We start from the raw sequence: 22,580 nt of genomic DNA on the forward strand, positions 1-22,580 counted from the left end.
GTCTGCTCTGGAACACGGTGACGTGCCTTCCCACCCATGCGTGAACCCTATGGCTAGGACGGGACCAGGAGGTCCCCCAAAACAACGACACGCACACATGAAAGAAGGTCCCGGATAACTTTCACATTTACATCATGCTACAAGGGAAAAGGGGCATCTAATAGCCACGTTTACCTGGGCTCATAGAATATGTCTTTCCGAAATCACGTACGGAAATCTTCAGCCAATGGCAGCCAGGACGTTGAGATAGTCTTTACTGTTTTCTTCAGATAGTCTTTTCTAGTTTTTTTTAACACAACTGTTTTTCTCTCACTGTTCTGTGAAGAAGGAAAATGCATGGTGCTGCCTAAATCTGTGAGTCAATCGTCTTGCTAATAATAGCAGACAAATACTGTATAGAGGTATTTTTAGATGCTGAATTACATTTCAGAAATACATGTACACCTTTTTCACTTATGCATGTTTTTTCTGAATCAAAATTACTTGTCATTTTTGCAGTTTATACCTCAAAATAAAGGTGATTTTTTTTTCTAGGAAGAGTGGGGAAAAACAGGTAATCACTTTTGAGCTATATGTTTGCAATGAAGAAGCATCCCTCCCTCTCCAACATATGTCTGATCAGAAAATTGTGCTGAAGTTTGAAGCTTTGAATTGATTTATTATGAGAAAAAAGCCATATAGGAACAAACTTAGGCCTGTAGTTTTTTAAAGTGTAAGAGGCTGGCATTTCCATGAAGCTGAGTTAAAAGATTTATACTGGTATTTTCTAAAGTTTGTTTTGAAAAATACATTGGTTAAAACTATCTCAGTTAAGAATCCTCCATGTAAAAGCATCATATTATGTTGTACAAGCTGGCAAAGCTTCTAAGCTTTGTAGACCAAAAGTGTAAACTCAGCAGGCCTGGTAAAAATGCTCATAAAACTGAAGGAACTTGAATGAATGCTACCATCTAAATGGCTTCGTATTTATTTAAGTATTGTTTCCAGAGCCTTGAGTCCTCCTCCTCACCTTAGGGGGTATACAAATATATGCTGTATGTTAAATGACTTGTGGAATATGAACCCTCTGGCCTGTGCATGATGCTGTGGATAATTGCACTGAAATCAAGAGGACTATTCATGGTGCACACACATTTGTGCACACAGTGCATATATAAGATACATGACTTACTGGCAGATGATTATACTTATTTCTGATGCCTTGAATAAAGATCTCCAGTAGCACTTTTCCTACAATTTTTTTCAAGTAATAGAATATTTAGTGTAGTGTTTAGCATAATGTCAGCATAAGCAGAAAAATCAAGTCCACAAAAGTAAGAAAATTCTACCATCTAGGCATAAACTTGGCAAGGTGCATTGTTTCTTTCTGCTTTTCTAATTAGATGAAAAGCTTTGAAGTGTGGTTATAAAAGGACTGTAAAAATAGCACTGAAAGGCTGCATTTAAATTATTTCTCTAGGCTCTATATCAACTACACTCGCTACAATAAAAAACATTCTAATTGCTATTCCTGTAAATTCATCTTGGCATGTGATAGGCAAGTGGTATTCTTTCTGGCTCATGAATCATTACTGGAAATAAATAGTTCTAGAATAGAAAATGGGTTGATTGTGCATGAGCCAAAGCAGAATCCAAAATAGAAGAGCTTATGCTCTTCGCTGTATTGATACTGCACTGTGAAGAGGAGTGTGTAGTAGTACCAGCAAATGATGCCAAATGAAAACAGAGCTCTAGCAAGAAACAAAGGCAGCACTTTTACATAGTGATTTTTCTATGATAATTAAACATATTTTATGATAATAAGCAGAGGTTATGTATCCTCTGCCACATGTCATATGAGCTTATGAGCACACTAGTACGGAATACTGGCTCAAATGTTCAAAACCAGACCATGGCACTGCAGCTGTACTCTATCCTTGCCATTAATAGCATGTGCTTGTGAGTGTGTTGCCTCTGCCTGACTGAACTTGTAAATGGTTCGTGTCTGAAGTTTTAGGTTTGGCTTCCCTTGGATGGTTTTCGCTTACAGTTTCAGCAGTTGTAATGGGTACTTCTGTTCAGATGGAGGTAGAGGTTAGGGTTCCTTTTTCTCCCCCCCATCAACCCCTACAGTCCTTCTGCATCATTTTGTGTTAGAGAGGCGTGGCAAAGAGGGAGTGATTTAGCTCTAAGGGAATAAACCTTAGGAAATAATACAGAAACTATTTCACATAAGTAGAAACATGTTTATTACGTAAGTAGAAAAGTATCATGTAAAACAGATGCGTTTGGACACAAGTAGACATCTCACAATAGACAAAAAGAATATAGAGACATGTCATTTAAATAGATGTATTTTAACCAGCAACTTCATTGCAGTATTCTTACCAATTATAGTTCTTTTTCTGACCTCCCACCTTACAATTAACCTGATTGCTGTATGTTTAAGGTTCATTTACTACTTTTATACTGTGTGATGACTTTTGTCCGAATGACTAAGTGTGTATAGTCATATAAATGAAAATGTTAGAAGTGGGATAGAAATAAAGTGTCAGAAGGGGTAATGGAGAGAAAATATATATTTTTTGAAATATTGAGAAAATTAGATAGGCAAGGAACTGTTGAATTAATACAAACCTGTAAGCTAAACCTGGGGTAAAAAATTAAGCCACATTAAAATAAGAATTGATCTTTTTATTTTTCTAGATCAGTAATATTCTCTAGTTTAAAGATTCCTATTGGTGTATATATTTGCTGAAGATGGCAGAGGAAGTTGATATTCTATACACTATATATATATATATATTTTTTTTTTTCCTTGTAGGTTGCCAGGCAATGATGTTAATAAGGCTGTTTTATATACAACAATACTTGGAAGTTTTTTTATCCAAAATATTCTATAATTTCTAACTGCGGTACAGCTTCAAGAATAGGAGTCATACTCTAGATAAGGATTCTGGGGTTCGCAGGGTATTTCTGGAAGTTACTGTCATGGCTCTGGATCAATGGATCACCAGTGGATTAATTTGTAACAGTGTATCTGATGTAAATGAAGGCACCAGCTCTTATCAGTATTTCATCAAAATGCTATGGAAGCAGATGCTGTAGGATTGTGAAGAGTGCTGTCACGATCCTTTGTTTCTACCGTAAAGCAGAAGAGTGAAAAGGTCTTCCTCAGATCTTTAGGGATTCATTGCTATTCTGTGTCTGTGACGGCTAAATTTACATTTATAAAAATGCTTATTTGTAATTAGCTTATGCATTTTTTTTTAATTCTAAGTTTAACAGAACTAGATGTGCCCCCCTAAACTTTTGGTGTTCTCTCTATAGTAAAAAGAATCATTGGTGACTGTGCCTTTATTGTGTAATCCATCCCTGTAGAAAGGCTTTAAATAAGATTTAAATGATTCCCAGGCCTTCTGCACAGGACTGAATTTCACTTTTATAGCTTGGGGAGCGGGTGTAGTCCACCCAGGTTTTCCGAGCTGCCTCCAAACCGAAGCCTTCCCCACGGCTGTGCCCTCGGCGTGGCCGAGCAGGTCTCGTTTTCCCGTCGCCGGTGCCTCGAGCCCCTCCCGCAGTAAGCTGCGGTATTCGGCCAAGGCCGCCCCGCGGCGCCCCCCACGTCGCTCGCCGCCGGCGCCCCTCTCCGCGGTGGCGGGGCGGCCCCCGCTGCGGGAGGGAAGGGGCCGCGGCTGGCGGGGCCCCGGGAGCGGAGCGGGGCGCGCATGCTCCGCCGCCGCGGCCCTCCCCCGTCTCCTCCCCCTTGCCCGGGGCTGGCGGCGCGGCCGGGCTCGACCATTGCTGCGGGCGCGGGGAGCAGCGGCCGAGCCCGCACGGCAGCGCCTTGCCCGGGGCGCCGCAGCCGGCTCCGCTCCGGCGGCTTCAGCACCGCGCCGCTGGACAGCGCCCGCCGGGCGGGGGCTCCGCGCCGCTGAGCGCCCGCCGGGGTCGGGGGCGCGCAAGGGCGGCGGCGCCGGGCAGCGCGGCGGGATCCCCTCGGGCTTCGGCCCCATCGCCGAGCCGGCTCGCCCTCGAGGGGGCTGGGCAGAGCAGGATGCTGCTGAAGCTGGCGGTCGTGGTGCAGGTGCTGTCGCTGATGGCAAGCCAGCTGCATGGCTTCCCGAAACCCGGAGGCAAAGGTAAGCGCCTCCGTTAACTCCTGTTTTCCAGGATGGGGAAAGTTTTACGGGGGATCGATAAAGGAGAGTAAAAACTTTCGTTTCGCTTGGCTAAAAGCAATTAGATCCTAAAGAAACAGTACTCCTGGCTGGAGAAACTGGACCGCTGAAATAGCAATTCGATATTAAAGTGAAGAGGTAGGGGCTGGTGGAAGGAAAGCTCTGAATTTTTACATTCTTTTCCAAGCAATGTTTTCATCTATTCCGTAGCAGTTTTCAAGTCTCTGTCTCTGTCTCTCTCTCTCTCTCGCTCTCGGTATTCTGGATGTAACAGATCTTTAATCTCTTGGTTGTACCAATCCGATTATGCTATTGCTATTTTAGTCAATCTCTTGCACTGTTTTTTCCTAGTTTGTGTGTGAATTTTCTTATCAGAAAGGGGTTATTCAGTGTGTGTCTGTATTTCTGACATATCTTTTACAGAACCATCTCCCTCTGCCTTTTTTATTTCATTACCTTCTAGGAACAATGAATTTTTTTTACAAGAACTTATTCGTAGCATATTTAACACACTATGTTTTATGGGAAAAAATGTAATTTAAGAAAAAATATGCTGCTTTTGTAGTCACATACATCATATAACAGAATATGTGTGTGTGTGTGTGTTTATTCTAGATAAAGCTATACACAACAGACAATTAAGTGTAGAAAGACCTTTGGAAGAACAGGTAAGTAAAATGAAAAATATTCAAAATGCTCTCTGATCTTCGTATTGTCATAATATTTTGAGCTTTCAGATACCAGAACCATAAATGTCCTAATGGTTTAATAACTGAGTTAAAAAGAGATTTATCAGTAAAGTAAATATGGGTGAGCTTTGGGTGCAAAATAGAGTTTCAGTAATTTTTAAGAAATAGTATATAGAATTTTACTCTTCATCATCCCAAAGGTGGGTCATTAGCTCCAACAGATCGTAGGTGTGTAACCCCTTTGTATTCAGATCCTGGGGGAACACAGTGAGAGCTTGGGTCAAAGAAGGAAAGCTTAACTGGCATTTATCTTAAAATTGGAAGTCTGTTACAGCTTCTCATAATATCTGATTCCGATCAGAGGATGCAGTGGTACTGACAAAAAAAAGTCCTAAGAGTTTGAGCATGTTTTTATTGAGGCAGTCTTCTTACTGAGAGTGCAGACTGGTCATTAAGGCTTCTACTGGTATTGATAAGGTAAGAGATCATAAGTTTTAGTGTACTTATTTCTTTTGTCCATGCTTTTTGTTTGTTTGTTTTGTTTGTGTATATCAGATTGCTGAAGCTGAGGCAGACAAGAATAGGAAAATAGTTCCCACAGGTAAAACACTTTTCCTAGTTCATACTGATTTTCCTAATGGCATTCAAAGAGGTAAAAGATTTTATGTCATATGTGTATTAATAATTTTTTCAGAAAACAAGCCAGAGTTCAGAAATTATTCCTTTGTTGATGACTTGAATCTCCTAAAGTCAGTAGCGGAAAGAGAGAGGAATGAAAAGGAGAGGGAGTCAATTAGAAGCTCCTTGTATGAACAGAAGCTGGCTACTGATGATGTAGACTCCACCAAGAACCGCAGGCTCGTGGATGACTATGACTCTACTAAAAGTGGGCTGGATTATAAATTTCAAGGTATTCTGTAATCATTTTTCAGTAATATTTAGAATAGAGTTTTCTTGCAAACTGATTACAGTCATGATTATTGAACTTGCGAACAATGTGCAAACTGTACATGTGAACTGTATTTGTCAGTGGAGTGCAATTTCAATTATTTTCGGTTTTAGAAGTTTGTTGTGTAACAATTAGATTTTGAAATACAATACAGAAGAATTACTACTGTTGATTTTCACAGTCCTCTTCCGTGGAGGAAAATCCAACCATGTAATTTGCATTATGTTTTTTAGAGCTTTAGATTTGGTAGGAAGAAAATGAGACGTATTTTTAAATGAAAGTACATTAATTCTTGTTTGAAAAGGAAAAGCACTTTTATATGGAGCTAAATCACATGCATTTGTTCCAAGTGTCATGTCTATTAGATAATTCTTCTCATCAGATAACTAACAGAAGAGAAGCTGAAGGCCAAAGAATACTTGCCTTTACTACAGGAGTAGTTAATTGTCTTATAGTGAGTCCTCTGAGAATTGAATGCTGTAGCAGCATTTAGCTCTAGAAATTTTTAATTATATCAAAGTATGATCACAGACGAAAGCTTACTCGTCATACTCACTTTCTCATTGGTCATAATGATGATATTTATCATAAGTAATGATTACATAATTAAAACTTTAATTTCCTGAAATCCAAACAAGAACATAATATGCTTATTATGACCTGCTTTGTTCTAAGTAGCCATAGAATGAAAATAAATACCAGGAAGGTGCATATAAGCAGATATATGAGTAATGTACTCTCATTTTTACACATTTTTCTACAAAGAGCAAAATATATTCTGGACATTTATCTGTGCTCTTTCAAAAGATCCAGTCAGAAAAACATTTTTCAGATGTGGAAAATGGACATTAAGAACATTTCTTTGGGGCTAATGTAATGCATTGCAAAGTGTGTATCAAAGTATACTCTTAACATATGAGGAAAGAGTGGGACTTTGTTCTGGAGAGGAAAAGATATGGACAGATATTTTTTTACAGGATGTCTAATCCAAATGAAATAGGGCAGTCAGCACACAGTTAAACTGTAATCCTTTTAGATGATCCAGATGGCCTCCATCAATTAGATGGCACTCCTTTGACTGCTGAAGACATTGTCCAAAAAATTGCTGCAAGAATTTATGAGGAAAATGATAGAGGAGTGTTTGACAAGATCGTTTCAAAACTTCTAAATCTAGGACTAGTAAGTATCCTGTTAATACTTTATTTAACTGCTTTGTGGGGTGGCTTAATGCTCTTTTTAAAAACATTGTGTTCACGAAAATGAACTGCCAATCATGCTGACCTGAGTGGGGAAGAATGTGATTCAGGCTCAAGGCAAGCTTCTCTACTCTGTGCCACTGCGCATTAGTTTTGTCCTGCAATAGCATTTCTGTTCCTGTGGTGGCTTTGCAACAAGTTAAAGTCTGTCAAATTGCAGAATGTTTCTCATATAAAGAAAACATTCACTGATTGTAGTCCTCCCATATTTGCCCTCATCTTTCATTTAATTTGTCTTTTGATTTTCATTGAATTTTTTGTTTTATCAATTACTTTTGGATGTTTATGAAGAACAGTCTGAGCTCATTTCTATCCACGTGCTAGTTGCTGTCATCAGTGGACATATAATGATGCTGATTAGCTAAGGATTCATTTCTCATTGTTACTGATTTATTACAAGACTGGGTTTGACTCTGACCTCTGAATGTCTCAATGGTTTTAGCCACTGCAGTATGGAATCCTTATATTTCAGTCTACTAACCTCATCTTTTCTGTACTAGATCTTCCAATTAGCTGTTGCATGCTAAATCCCACTGATTACAAAGGGAGATATGTATGAGACAGCCGCATGATAGAGTTCTCGTTCAAGTGGCAGCTGTTATGAAGCAAAGAGAAAAAACATTTTGGTGATGCCATAGAAAACTGTGTGCATTTTCTATTTCTATATTACTGCATTCTGGTGTAGTTATTCAATTGTACATAGATATATATCCATTGCAGAATATATATGTGTGTATATATATATATATATATGTGCATGTATGTGTGTGTGTGTGTATATGTCAGTTGGAGCTCCATCTTTCAAGCTGGATCCTGTTGTGTTAAGCACTGTATAGTTATATTTTATTATCAGAGGCTATATGTCTGTGTGTATGTGTGCATGTGTACATATATATATACACGGATGTGTTTGTGTTTATACACATACATCAATGAAGACACTACATCTAATTTGACTGTGCTCAGCTTTGAAGCAAACAGGTTTGAAGCAACCTGCTTACAAAGCTCAGGTTTCATATTGACATTAAATTTAAGAAAAACACAGTATTCTCTAAGTATTTAAAAAATATATTTTAACAGATCACAGAAAGTCAGGCCTATACCCTGGAAGATGAAGTGGCAGAGGTTTTACAGCAGTTAATTGCAAATGAAGCAAAAGATCGCGAGAAAGAGTCTGAAGATTTTGATTATCCTCCAAGCAGAGCAAATAGTGAAACAAAAGAAAAGCAACAGGAGAAAATGGTAATTTCTTAGCTAATCATTTTGACTCACTTGCCAAATGGTGCATGTAGACCAATACACAGCTTTGTTTTAGGGAATAATTATTTCAATCTGGAAACTGAAGAAGTTCTTAAAGAAATTCTATCAGATAGAAAAATGAATAATGATTTACTTTAAAGTTTGAGCCAGATCCAAAACTGCAATAACTTTGAGAAAGTAACTAGTCTTCACCTCATAATTAGGAAAATGTTGGTAAAAGATTATGATACTGTTCATTGCAGTTATATTGCTCTAGCTACATCACTAATAGCAACGTGCTTATAGAATTTTTTTAATGTCTTTTGTGGAGACACCAAGCAAAGCTGATCAAGATAGTTTCATTAATGGAGAAATTGATGATACATTGGATAACACCTGGCCATCATCTAATATCTTGGAAAGAAGAAATGAGCTGCCTTCTGAAGATAATTTTGAAGACCTCCAGTATTTCCCAAACTTTTATGCCCTGTTAAAAACTCTTAATTCAGGTGAGCTCGTCATATGTTTACAGAAGTATTTAGGAAGAGAAATAGAAAATGAAGGTTCTCCCCATTTTCTCCCTCTCCTTTCCCTTCCCCTCCCTACAGCTTCCCCAATTGCAATGGACCTTGTGCTTCGAGAATGTTCTTTAAGATGCATAACAGAAACTCATTTTGTTAGTGAGCATGGCAAAAGGGTGAGAGGAACTGTATTCAAAACTGCAAGCTGTGTGACCCATGAAGTCCTTCCCATTTTGGGCCGCATGATTCAGGAGTCCTGAAGTCTTTTCCTTCCCGTAAGGGCATGATGAAAAACTAGCAGACTGTTTTCTCCAGAGACCTTTCCAGTAACACCCTTGTCTCCTAAGCCAACAGACATACGAGTAAGCAACAGTAGAATCCTCACAGTGATAGTACCAGTAAATGAGTCTGAGCCTCCCAGTGTTTTCACAAACCACAGGTTTGCTGTTTATTGCAATGAAAGCTCTGCCCGTCTCTTCCTATTCCGGTGCTAGACATTATTGCCTTCCAGCTATTACAGGCAAGATTGTGGCACCTTGCCACAGCCCTTTTGTCAGCATGCTCAGTCTCACACCCCACTCTCACTCTCTGTAGCCAGCATACCATCTCCTGCGCTCTTCAGTACAGTCAGCAACAATTTATTCTGCAGATTCCTTGTCCTGCAGGAGCCTTAATCTTTCCTCAAACTGTCTCCATAAGCACTTGAGTGGAGAGCTAGAATGAGAAACCTGAGGACATCCTTTCTCAAATCCAATCTGGAAACCTCATCATCTTCTTCTTGTTCTTTTCATTTTCTCTTGGTAGTTTTGCATGCTAGTTTTTCTCTTTTTTTCTGCTTACAAAGTAGAAGGGTGTGTTGGGCTCCACAGGTTATCAAGCAAACAGAATTGGGCCCCATTGGCTGCACATGTCTCTGCCTTGTCTCCCACTTTATGCTGTTTATCTGCCAGCTTGTATCAAGCTGAGAGGAGAGAAGACTCAATTGCATCCTACAGATGCATGTTAAACTGCAGGTTTAAAAACCTGTTCAGCAGTGCTCCAAAGGGGCTGGGCCCTATTCTAAGGCTGGGAGTTTGTTTCCAACTGTCCCTGCCTGACAGCGCCCAACAGGCTCTTTTGGGTCCTTCAGAGATAACCTGGTATGTAGAGCTCATGTGACTGTATGGTGCTGGGGAACTTCATGTTGCTACTGCAGGAATAGCAGTAATATTGTCCAGCAGATAAAACACAGTTGAAAGCTAAGAAGCTGCTAAGAAGCAGAACTGATGATAGTCAGAGGTACATATGGGCAAGAAAGATGGATTTTATCATGAAAAATCGTTGTTTATATCCTATTCTGGAGTCACAATCCTCTCAACCTTATAAGCAATAATATGTTTTCCCAGTACATGAGTCATGGTTTTGTGCACTGTACCAATCTCATTTGAGACACTTTATGTTTTTGCCAGTGAACCTATGGGTATTGTAGGAGAAAGGGGTTCTGAACTGTCATCCTCATACAGAGACAGTTATAAATCTACTCGTCTACTAGGTAGTTCACTTACAAATCTAAAAAAAATATACAGAATGTAGAAAACTGTCCATGCACTGACCTGCTCTTTGAATTCTGTCAAGTCTCTTCATCTCAGTGTATTTAATTTTCTTATCTGTAAATTAAGGTAGAACTTCAAGACAAAAGACAAAAAAGCTTTAAAAGAGAACCAAACCCCGAAGTTTTAAGGTATATTCAGGTGCACTTTGCAGGAACATTTTAAAGGGGAATATATAGCACTTCTCTTCACTAATCCAGCACAGACTTCTCTTTTTAGTGATTAGGTCATGTTTTTGCCCAAGAAGTTTGTGCAAAGAGTTTGCAGAACTAGATCTTTCTGAGTTGGCTGAAGTCTTTGACTGCTTTTGCTTTGTCCCCTCACACAGACACAGAGGCAAAAGAAAAGGAGACCTTGATAACTATCATGAAAACCCTGATTGATTTTGTGAAGATGATGGTTAAATATGGAACAATCACACCAGAAGAAGGAGTTTCCTATCTGGGTGAGAGGGCATAATTTATGCAATAATGTTATTAATCCTATGTTCTTACTCTACCAACAGTGATAATTATATTGTCATCTTCCTTGCTCTTACAAGTCCTGTTTCAGACTTGTTAATTCAAAATGTTAAAGCTGCACTTTTTAATGGTTGGTCGTTCATTATAGCAATGTTGAATTCCATTAATCCACATAATGAATGAAAGATTATTTATCAGATATGGATTTAAAAGTATGCCATATTGCATTATTCTACTTTCTCAACTGTGAAACTCAATTGATTTTCGTGGCATTATATCAGAGAAAGATTAGCATTTTATTCCAGTCATATTCAGGTGGATCAGGCACCTGCATTTTTGAAAAGGAATCCCATGCTTCAGCGCCTTTAATCTGTCATCTGTACATAGCTAGAGTAGACAGGACGTAATTCCGTGGTCTTCTACCAAGTAAAACTCCATCTGTGGAAAGCTTTAAGTCTTGGCACAGGACTAGCCTTTGAAGATGTCTTTCCTAGATCCATTTTAGAGTCTGTGGCTGTGCAGACTTCATAATTGCTATAATTTCCTGAAGAGAGATTTTGGAACAGTCTGTTTTTTGTTTGTTTGTTTGTTTGTTTGTTTGTTTGTCTTCTCCCATACTTTTCTCCTTTTGGTTTTTACAAACTCTTTTATATTAACTGTTCATAACCTTTCTAGTTAAGCAACCAGAGCTACAGAAGAAGAGTGCATCTACATAAGCTCTCCACGACAGTTTTGTTGTTTTGCGTTATTCCTGGTCTGGGTTAGCCTGATAAGTTTTTGTTTACATCAGGGCAACTTCTCAGCTTGTCACAGATCAGCCTGTCACAGAGGTAGGACTGGCAATGATCTTTCATGACTTTTGTAGGCTTGTTGTTGCAGATATATGATTAATTGGTCCTACTGTAACTGTATGGATTGATTATCTATTACTTGGCAAAAAATGCAGTGACTCATCATTCACATTCAGTGCATGAATGCATCTCCTCTCTAAAAAATTCATTTTCTCTCTGATCCCATTTCCCCTCCTTTTTCTGTGAAAAGTCCTTGAATTTTGGAATATTTGGACAACTTATGCTACAGGTAAGGGCTTTATTTCTCTGGCTGCCTATATAAGGAGAACCGCATATGATGAGGTGGTTGGTTTCAGGCACTGTGGTTTCAGTGTGCAATGAAGTGTACAAATGAAGATAATATGGCTTGAGCAGATACTGCCCTCACTGATACTATCTAACAGGCTAAATTCATCCCTGATGCAATACCACTCAGATCAATGGAATTGCACTAGGGATGCATTTTGGCCTACTAACATTTAAGGCATTTGTTCACATTGGCTTTACGTTGAGTAAATAAATACTGTAACCCTGGAAACAAATTGCCATGATGACATAGTACAGAGGACAGGGATTAGGTTATGAATTTTGGAGGTCTGATTTGATCTGGATTTAAAATAAGACTATCAAGTGATGTAGCCAGACTATGCCTTGCGAACTAGTGATTTATGAAGAGAGATGGATTTTGTACTCCATCAAAGCAACTTACTGTAGTGGAAAAAGCTTTCTCACAGGTCTCAGATTGCATCTGTGGTATTCTTTTTTTAGCCTCGCTGTTGAGAAGTTACTTTAAAGTTGACCTTCATTTTTGAGCTAATATTCTCAAGTGTTCTCAAGGGTAGCAAGCACAGGAGAATATCAGCTTCTTATAGTATCTGTAAGCATAGCAGCAGTTTTATTGCCGCCCTTACTCAACCACAAGTTACAACATAATATACCCAGAAATACTTGAATGGGTAGTGTTGCTGGGTGCAGTTTAGGTTAGGGTATTGATGCACAGTTACATTCATCCATAGCAGATACAGGAATTAGTATAAGTACCTGTCAGAGGAAAGATACAATTACAAAAAAAAAAGGCAGCCGTTAGTTGTTCCGTCAGTTCAGAATTAGTGAGCAGATCCCATGCTACTTGATGGAAAATACTTACTGTATCTGGTCAGGTGGGATTATATTTTCTCATTGTTTTATTACAGCAGGAAACTGCATAAATTACTTTTCCCCACTTTATGGCTGAAGCCATGTGGAAGCTATGTCCCTGAATTATACATTCAGAATAATAAATAATTTATTGAATCAAGTCACAAGCTTTTGTGCCTCTCACATGGATGCAGAGACAGTGAATTTGAGTGCATATACCAGTAACAGCTGGTCTGGGATTTGGAAACCACAGCATTATGTCATCATCATCGCTGAATCCTACTCTACAGGAAAATATCTTACTGCTGCAGTGAATGATGTTATTAGGTTTAACTTTAAGTTGCAAAGAATCTAGCTACTCTTGTGCAAGAAAAACACGCATGTACGTACACACAAATGCAAGGAAAAGGAAGTCTGTGGTTTAATACACATTTGATATTATTTAGCACATTTAGTACATATGTAAAAGCCTTCCATACAGTAAATATAATCTGTAACACAGACCCCAAACAGGAAGGAATGATGTATATATATACATAAAACAGGAGAAGTCCTGCCTAGCTTTTACAGTACATCTTCAGAAAGTATAGCTCTGGAAGCATTAAAGAGAGGCTGGAACAAACTGATGTAAAACGTGCATTCAGCCGAAATACATCATACTTGTTAATTGCCCTACTGGTGGCAGAATGCCAACGTCATCTATCACTCTTTACTTTCTTAAGTATGAATGCTGTATTTGGATGTATTGCAAGCAAATTCTTCTGTGGAATGAAAGCCCCACAGAACCTTTCTAGCCTGTTTAAAGACTTTCAGATGTGGTATCGTCTTATCCACTCATGGGATGGTGGTCAGCATCCAGCAAATGCTGCTGAAATAGTTGAATTCTTCTTGCTTGCCCCAACCTGCTAGAGGAGCAGGCTGTTATCACCGAACAGGTTGAGTGTTGGGAAGGAATTAGGACAGTTATTGAAACAACGATTGCCATCGACAAGGGTGCAGCAGTAGAGTGGAATGAAAGAGTTGGAATCCCTCCACGTAATGACCAGCTGAAAGCAGCAAGAAGCTTTCAGAGAAGCTAAGACTGATTCAGCATAAATTATTTCATTATTCATTGCATTCATACTTTAAAGATTAGTTTCTGTTGCATAAATCTCTGATACTGAATTTCCCACACACAGCTGAAAATGCCTGTGTCCTTCATGGTGCTGAGTGCTTTGAGGGAAAAGGAAGTGCTATTGAAACCATAGTAGAACCCACTTTGATTTCAGCAGAGCAGAATAAGGAATTCATTGCATAGTTACTCACACTGTTTATATACTGTATATTGTTTGAATATTGGTGTGTGAATAGTATCACTCTTCATTTTCCTTCTCTATATGTTGAGCAGCATCATGGCGGGCTTCACTTTGTGCAGTGTAGGTGAAGCATTTCCTTAATCTTGCTGTTATAGATACATGCCTCTGACAGAGAAGCTATCAAAGAGGAGTTTTTTGTGTGCTGAGTGAGTTTTCCTGCATATGTCTAGGTATCTTCCAGCTACTTCTAAAATGAAAGCATATCAGTCCCCTCTCATCCTGGTAAAAGCTCCATTTATAGTAAATGTGTAAAGAAAACTATAGTTTTATAATACATTTGTATTATTAATATTATTGTCAGTTTAGAAGCAGAAACAAATGGTTTCTGCCAGTTTGTTCAGATACAGTTATGCATTATCTCCCACTAAAAAAAAACCCAAAATAACGAGTGATTTTTAGAACTGTTCTAGGAACTATTTGTAATTAGAGCCTAGTGGACCATAACACAAATGGAGCTTTCAAAGGTAATAAGCAAATTTTTAAGAGGCACTACTGGGTGTGTAAGAATTCTTTTTATACAACACAGTGAATATATTCTCCCTGCTGTATACTGCTTAGAAGAGTGTGTTTGTAGCAAATTTATCTATTGCCATCTGAACCAAATACAAGTTGCGTTATCCAATTAATTATTACCCCAGAGGTGTAAATTAGTTATGTACATGTTGTATTCTTGTGCTGAATTCACATTTATTGACCAGTGCATCTAGCACAAATTTTTGCCGTCAGTCAGCAGAGTTACTTCTCTATCTCGCAAATATGTAGAAAGGCTTGCACCTTGATACTGCATATATAATGCATATTTTATCATATCTGGTGATTGAAGTTGGCCATTTTGTCTGCAGTTTCTAAAATCAGGGCTTTTGTATCTTCCACAATTTAACAACATGGAGAAGAGAAAGAGGCAAAGGAGTGGGAAGAAAACTTAAGTTCAAGCATTCCATGGATTTGCTGTCTCTGTTGGGGGATGCCCCTCTTAACTTCCTGGAAGGAGTGATTATCTTACTGTAGCCATAGATAGTGTACAACAAGCAGCCTACAACAGACTGGTTTAGGAGCAAAACCCCATTTAATTAGGAGGGAGAACAGAGAAATTGCTCCAGCTCATCAATATGCAGCGTTTGAGTCACAGCCACCTCCTCCCTTAGACCAAAGCAAAGCCACCTCTCACACTGCCTGTCTTTGGCTCTGACTCACTGTCAGAAGCTGCACTCTCCCCCGCAGCTGAGTAGGAGATTGCATTGGTTAGAAATGGATGTGAACAGATGTCTCTATTTACCTCTTCTACCCCCTCGTCATTTGTTCTCCATGGGCAGTTCAAAAGAAGACTCTAAACCACAGGCCACGCTAGTGATAGGGAGATGGTTTATTGCTGAACCATTGTCTAGGTAGACGTACACTCATTAGTTTGGCCCTTTTCTAAAGTTACTGTTGTGATATTGCTTTACTATAATACTCTCTTTGATCCAGATTGAACCCACCTGAAAAAATTCTAGGGGAAACAGAAGGGACAGAACTCGCTGAGGTTCACCTTCAGATCTTTTCTTGGATGGAGGAATTAGAGGGAATCCAGAGGAGGCTGTAACCAAGCCCGACGTGTATTGGGAAAATGCCAGTCTGATCTCCTGAAAGTTTGCTATGCTGATTTCAACATTCCTCTGCCCCTCCAAGCTAAGGAATATGGAATAGCTGTTCTGTCTTTGGCATTCTTGCTGGGTATCCTCCACAGCTCTACCTCTGATGAAGGTAGAGCTCTGCAGTTTCCCCAGCATAGGCCAGCGCACAGCCTGGCCTTTTCTTGGGAGAGACAAGAACTCGTCTGAGCACTGACTGATCCCTGAAGTTCTCATCAGCGCACATGTTCTTGGCCACAGGTCTGATTCTGATATTCGTGTAGTTAGGTAAGAACAGGCATTGAGCCAAGAGTGTAAGGCAAGGAGCAGATCACTGCACAGACTGGCATCATCTTTCTCCTACTCGCTGTCTCCAAAAAGCAAATGCTGCCTGATGCAGACTATGTGATTTCAAACAGGGCGAGGGGAGGTATGGCTAAGCCAGTGCCAGAGGCTGCCAGCTGATATATGGACAGTGTTGTGTGGGCCTTTTGTTCTTTCCTTCATTTTGACCTGGAAGATGAAGTGTGCTGACAGTATTTCATACAGGGAACCATTCATGCATAATACCTTTTTTTCTTCTTTTTTAATGTCCTTTTTTTCAAAGAGCTCTTTCTTGCTACTGTAGGTTCTCTACATAACTATTAAAATCTTTAATCATTTTTCCCTCTCTGAATTTCCCTTTTGTGATTTTCCTTGCCCAGTGTTACTTTATCATATGACTGATGCATACAGCTACCAGTGGGAGTTATTTAATTTCAGGCAGCTTTCTCTCCTCTGCTATTTATTTTATATCTGATGAACTAAGGGACAGAGATGCCAGTACCTTGTACTGTTCTTGGGGAGATTAAGGAATCTTGCTTCTCCAAAGAGTAGAAATCAGAGGCATCTCAGATGGAGGGAATGGACCAAATACTGAGGAGCAGTAGTGATGGTATAATGTGAATATTTGAAACCAAGATGAATTTGCACAGAGATGAGATGAAAGGATATGTGGGCGAGGAGTGTGCAAAGGTCTCAGATAAGACTGGACTCTAGGGAGTATGCTGACCCGGATCCAACTGTAGCTTTATAGCTTTTCTTTCTATAGTCTAACCAGTCTGTCCCGATTACTGCGTGTTGTGCCACTTCTGTATTTGCACAAACACATGAATGTTTGCCTGCCTCCATTGTTTTCATCATCTCCTTTTTTGGCCCTTGCTGCATAGAAAAAAATAGGTAACTATGGTATGAAAAGTCTGACAGCTAACTCCACAGTTCTTAAAAAATAGGGTCAATACCTACTAAGGTAAGTAGATATGGGCATCACGGATAGAGGGAGATATCAGCCTATCACCTGAGGGCGGCAACTTGTGTGAGAGCATCGCTTTTCCATGGAATCTAAATTTTTTCAGCTACCTTTCTGGGGGACATTCAATAGTTTTAATATTACTAATCCTTTTCCCCACCCTGATTACATGCCTATCATATCATATGCAGAAGCCTGTATCCTACCAACTGGTTAGTGTTTCTAAAGAAAGGAGGTTAGGGCTTTTATTTTTTCTCACTATAATGAAAAAAATGTCTGCATAAAAAAACTGTCTGAATTCAGTGTCTCTGTTGACAGCTGAGCACTGATATCATAAGTTATGATTTGAGATGATGATGTGGGTGTGGGGTGAAGCAGGTGTCACTGAATTTTCGAAATTAGGCTCCATCCCACTCCTGAAGTAGAGGTGGTTGTATGCAACCTCACTCCCAAGCCATCATGCTTATGGAATACATGCTATCAAAATATTTAAAATGTGAGCAAAGACCTCATAGCAACCTCAGAGAGGGAAAGGATTAGGAAAGAACTGCACCACACAGCTCTAGGGGACCTGGAGTAATATAAAGGAAATGCCTCTAGAATACCAAAGGGATAAAACTGAAAAATAGTCTTTGAGGCAGGGAATTAAATAAGGACAATGAAGGAGACTTGCTCAGAGCTTCACATCAGAACTTCTGCTTAACTGTGCTTTGCACTTCAAGAGGCCTTTCATCTGATTGCTAAGTGATAGTCAACTATTTTATTTCAAATCACTCTGCCCATCTTGCCTGTAACCCATTTACAAGTGATGCCAGTACCTTGAGTTTGTCACCTGACAAATGTCATGGCAGCATTAGGCTTCAGAATCACTGTCATGACAAATCAGTCAAACAGAAAGATTCAAAAAAAAAAAAAAAAAGCTATATCTTGAAATGTAAGGCAGTAAGTTGGAAAGGAACAGGAGATTTGCAAGGCGAATCTGTAAGGTTCAATATATGGACTTTTTTTTACTCTTTCTGTATTTCTTAGCAATTGTTTAAGAAACTATCTTAGTATTTCATTTACATGTTTTTTCCAGTGTTTTACATGACTTAGGGAGTTTAGAAGAATTAGTTAAACTGGCAGAGACTATAATAAATAAAGGGATATCCTGGGTAACACATTGTAGCAGGCACCCTTTTGTAAATTGGTCAGCTTTCCTCTTAAAAGTAGTTGGGAATTTTGCTCCTCTTTGCTGTAACTTCTGTTAGGGGATCATTTGAGAACCCTGCTTCTCTGATGCTTAGAAACCTCTGTCTGATTAAATTTATACAGGTCCAGTAGATGCTATTTGCTCTTGTGTCAATAGTATCTTAGACTAAATGCTTCATTTCCCGCTCTGATGTTTACACTCTTAGTGTATTTATGGAGGGCAATTCTATCTTCTCTTAGCCTTCAGTTTGCTAGGATAAACAAGGCAAGTTTTTCTCTTTTCTGATAAATATAATCTTCATTTTGCTTATCATTACAGTACCTTCAGTTTAATTAATCTTTCTTAAATGTAGGTGAGCATATTCAGAATGTGGCTACATTAGTACTTGGTATACAGTAGCATTAATATTTCCACAGCTGTTCTGGAAATACTTCTCTCCACAGAAGAGTCACAAGCAAACACTGAGATGAGCTGAGTTTTGTGACAGGTGGAAAAAGACCATGGAAACTCTGTAGAATCACCTATTGCAGCAGGGAGATGAGCCTTGGGTGAACTGTGCTTTTTTGATGCCTGAAATAAGTGCATCTCATAAAAGCAGTCATCAGCACAAAGCTTTCAGACAGAAGCTGCTGTAGTATGTAAACACATTAAGCATATAAACTCATTTTTTAGCTATCGTTAAGATTGATTTCAGGCACCACGAGCATCCCTTTTTCTGCTTTAATGAACACAGACTTTCCATGCTATATGAAAACAGAAAGGCAAAGCAGGTCTTCCTGCCAAGGTGTTGTTTAATGATGTGAAGTCTCAGCTTCAGTCAATTTGACAAGGATAGAATGTGAAACTGCCTCTTGGGCACAAGACAATTATGCAGATAAAAAAGACTTTCCAGCAAAATTTACAAGAGTCCAGAAATCACCATGAATCTGTACAGCTATAGGGAAGGATCCATTTCGGGCTTCCATTATCAATTCAATTAAATACTAGGATGGGTAGATTAGTTGCTGCCCCTCTGATAAGAACAAAGTCATTTAATTCGTAATATTTTTTCACATATCTTTTTCCATGTATTTAAAGGGTGTTACCATAGTGTATTGTCACAGAATAAAGATAAGGCTTCTGCTTATATGTGATTCAGATTTTTGGATACCTAATTTGAAAAATTTCCGTTCTGATTTTCAAAAGTGCTGGGAATTTGCATTTTCAGATGCAGTTAATAGGATCAAACAGTGTGTAGTGCCTGTAGAAACTGGGCCAAGGATGTCTGCCTACCCTGCCTACCCAAAATAAGAGTCCTCTTGAAAAATGAATGTTTCAGTGAGTCACTCAAGATCAAAGAGCAAGTCTGAAAGTGAGGTAACGCAGAAACCAGATCTTCTGACTCCTGGTATCTGGTTCTAATGATTAGATTATACTGCTCCTCAGAAAGCCAACAGCCAGAGGAATGGCCTATTTTACCAACGTAGGTCACTTCCATTAGCTCAGTAGTTATAGTTCTGTTGTTTTAATTAGTGCTATTTCAAATAAGTGGCCAGCTCTGTGGAAGGGTCATTACCTTTCTGAACTCTTACTCTGTAAAAATTACGTTGCTAGGGAAACGATATCGGAAAAGTAATCAGTTCTTGTTAGACCTCCAAATAGGACATTTGGTTGCTTAGCTGCTGGCCAGGCACATCTCAGTTCCGAAGATGACTCACTCCATTAGTGTAACTCAGGGCAAACATTGTTCAGCCATGGCCTAGCCACGTATGAGAAGTACAGACAATACCAGCTGTTAAAGGCATTAATTCTGGAGGAAAAAAAGAAAAGAAGAAAAAGAGGCAATGAATCTTGTTTAGAGAGAATTGGGATTCTCTGGTAAATTCTCTCTATTTTTTATGAGGGTACACCAGATGATCCTCATAAACATGAAGAGGCTTACATAGCTAACTCCTCTCCATCACACGGAACATACAGCCACTTGTGAAATCTTGAGATTCATACTGTTGTGCTATCCAGCTAGCAATGTAGCTTCAATATTTCTCTTGTAAAATACAGTCTTTATCAAAAGGCCTTTCATATAAACTTGTTCATATCTTTACTGATGAATTAAAGCTTTGAAAATGGGATATAGCCATTGTCATATTCAGTCTGGCTTCAGTGACAAACCTTGGATCATTAGTGGTCAATATTGCTGTATTATAGTTCATATAGAGATGCAGCCGTTACATACGTCTGGCTGGAAAACAATGCGTATTACCATGTTGCCATGCTTGACAAAGTAGTAATGTATATTGTTTATTATTCATACATTGAACTAAATGAGATTGTGTTAACCAAATTGAAACACTTAGAGAAACTGTAGAATTTCTAATGGGATTTGCAGAAGTAACTGAATGATGCAGAAGCATAAATCCCATTGCCTTCAGTGGCACTTGCTGTATGTGGATGCGTGTGCAACTCTCAAATACTCATATCAACATATCTATCAACATATATCAGAAATACTGTCAGTTTGCCAGCATTTAAATCTAAAGATAAATAAGGGGGTTACAGATCAGTTCTGTTGTGGAGCCTAGCTGTATCTTTAATTGTGGAAGGATCTTTGTTTCCTGCAGCAGTGCCTAACTGTAGCTGCTCTGGGATGGAACATGAAAGGCACATAATAATCAATGCACTTACACGTGTATGTTATTATAAATATTTAAATATTCTTCCTTGTATAAAAATACTAATTTTACACTGAAAATTAAGCCTAATTTAACAGATTTTGCTGGACTGAGGCCAAAAATCAGTGGTGACATTTTTTCTTCTGCATGAATTAGAAAGTGAAGGAGAATAATATATTCATTTGAATTTACAAAGGGCTTTTAAGTGAATATATTTACATGGTGAGCACCAGGTTAATACTCTATTTTCATTAAGATCACTTTAATGAAACACAAAGTCCTTAACTGTCTATCTTATCCTAAAAATCATGCCTCTTGCGACAGAGAAATCCTTACACTCCTGTTGGGATACTAGTATGGTTCTGATTCTGGATGAAAAATAGTATCTGAAGCTCAGCTGAAAGGAGTGTTTATGTTCATTTCAGTAAGCTTTAGATCAAGTGATTAGTGAAGCAGCAATATCACCACTATAATAGTAACTTGAGTTTTTTTCTTCCTTAGTAGTCTGATCCAGCTTGTGACCAAGCTCAATCCTGTTTAGTTTAGGGCATATGACAAGGTCTCACTATTACATTAAAAGGAGATGTAATAAATTGAAATAGTTTTCACTAAAAAATTAATGTGATGTAGAACTGACAGGTTGCAATCAGGCAGACTGCCAACAAAAACTGCTTACATTTTAATTTTATGTAAATAACAAAATATGGATGACTCAGACAGGATTATGTTATTTCTCATCAGATGGCAGGCAGAATTGCTTATAGTAATCTGCTGTGAAGAGAAATGTGCTTGTTTAAAAAATAATCTTGAGGTTTCAGTGCGGAGTATTTTTACCATGGAAAAAGATGCTCCTAGTTGATGGGTAAAATGCCTCACACATAAGACCCATGATATAAAATATTTACTAGTCCCATAGTATCTATTCTGCCACAGTTATCAGGCCTGATATTGAATATTTCAGCTGTTTATACAAAGGGAAGATTAGCAATTCAAAATCAAGTCTCTCAAAAACATCCCACCAAGTAGATGACATCCATCTATCAAATTTTGGATCCATGTTTAACTGAACCTTTAAAAAGCTGATAAAGGGAAAACAAATTCTACATCTTGTCCATAATATGAGTGAGAAAACATGGCAGATTATATGATGATCTGCATTTGTGGGTATCCTATTAAGTACTTTTTCTGAAGAAGGACTTTTTTCCCCACATTAGTATGCACTGATTATATCTGAAACGTCCATTCTGATGAAAAGTTGCTTTCAGTTTTAAACAAGTTGAGATCTGCCCTGAAATTTGCATACTACAAGAAGAACATATCTTTTAGACTTCTAGAGCTGTATACATGGCCACTGCTGTCTACTGGTTTTCAGATTAATGCTTGGCTTTGGCAACTTTAAAAATATATATATTTTAATCAATTCAATTGAAGTATTTATTTCGTTTTAGATACGACTTAAAACTTTTTATCAGACTAAGTTCCCAATAAAACCATATAAAATCCAGACTGATAAGCAGTTTGGAAGAATATTCTCCTACCAGGATGAAGTATGTATTTTTTAGTCTTGTACACCTTGAAGAGCCGATTATACCTTTTCATTGCTTTCACCAGAATTAATTGTTACAGATAGTGTTGTATTTTTGTGACTTAAATGAC

The 22,580-nt window shown here is 38.6% G+C and overlaps 1 protein-coding gene across 2 annotated transcripts in view; it reads left to right on the forward strand.

Moving 5' to 3' along the window:
* The first annotated feature begins 3,718 nt into the window (after positions 1 to 3,718).
* SCG3 (secretogranin III) overlaps positions 3,719 to 22,580 on the forward strand; it is a 28,255-nt gene continuing 9,393 nt past the window's right edge. For both annotated transcript variants that reach the window (XM_026097062.2, XM_026097063.2), the window contains exons 1-8: positions 3,719 to 4,121; positions 4,776 to 4,828; positions 5,405 to 5,450; positions 5,544 to 5,759; positions 6,835 to 6,977; positions 8,135 to 8,296; positions 8,625 to 8,802; positions 10,732 to 10,848. In XM_026097062.2, the coding sequence (XP_025952847.1) occupies positions 4,037 to 4,121; positions 4,776 to 4,828; positions 5,405 to 5,450; positions 5,544 to 5,759; positions 6,835 to 6,977; positions 8,135 to 8,296; positions 8,625 to 8,802; positions 10,732 to 10,848 (1,000 nt within the window). In that variant the 5' untranslated portion in view covers positions 3,719 to 4,036. The remainder of the gene's footprint in view (positions 4,122 to 4,775; positions 4,829 to 5,404; positions 5,451 to 5,543; positions 5,760 to 6,834; positions 6,978 to 8,134; positions 8,297 to 8,624; positions 8,803 to 10,731; positions 10,849 to 22,580) is intronic.

The sequence above is a fragment of the Dromaius novaehollandiae genome, chromosome 10 (genome assembly GCF_036370855.1).
Source record: "Dromaius novaehollandiae isolate bDroNov1 chromosome 10, bDroNov1.hap1, whole genome shotgun sequence".
Taxonomy (NCBI): Eukaryota; Metazoa; Chordata; class Aves; order Casuariiformes; family Dromaiidae; genus Dromaius; species Dromaius novaehollandiae.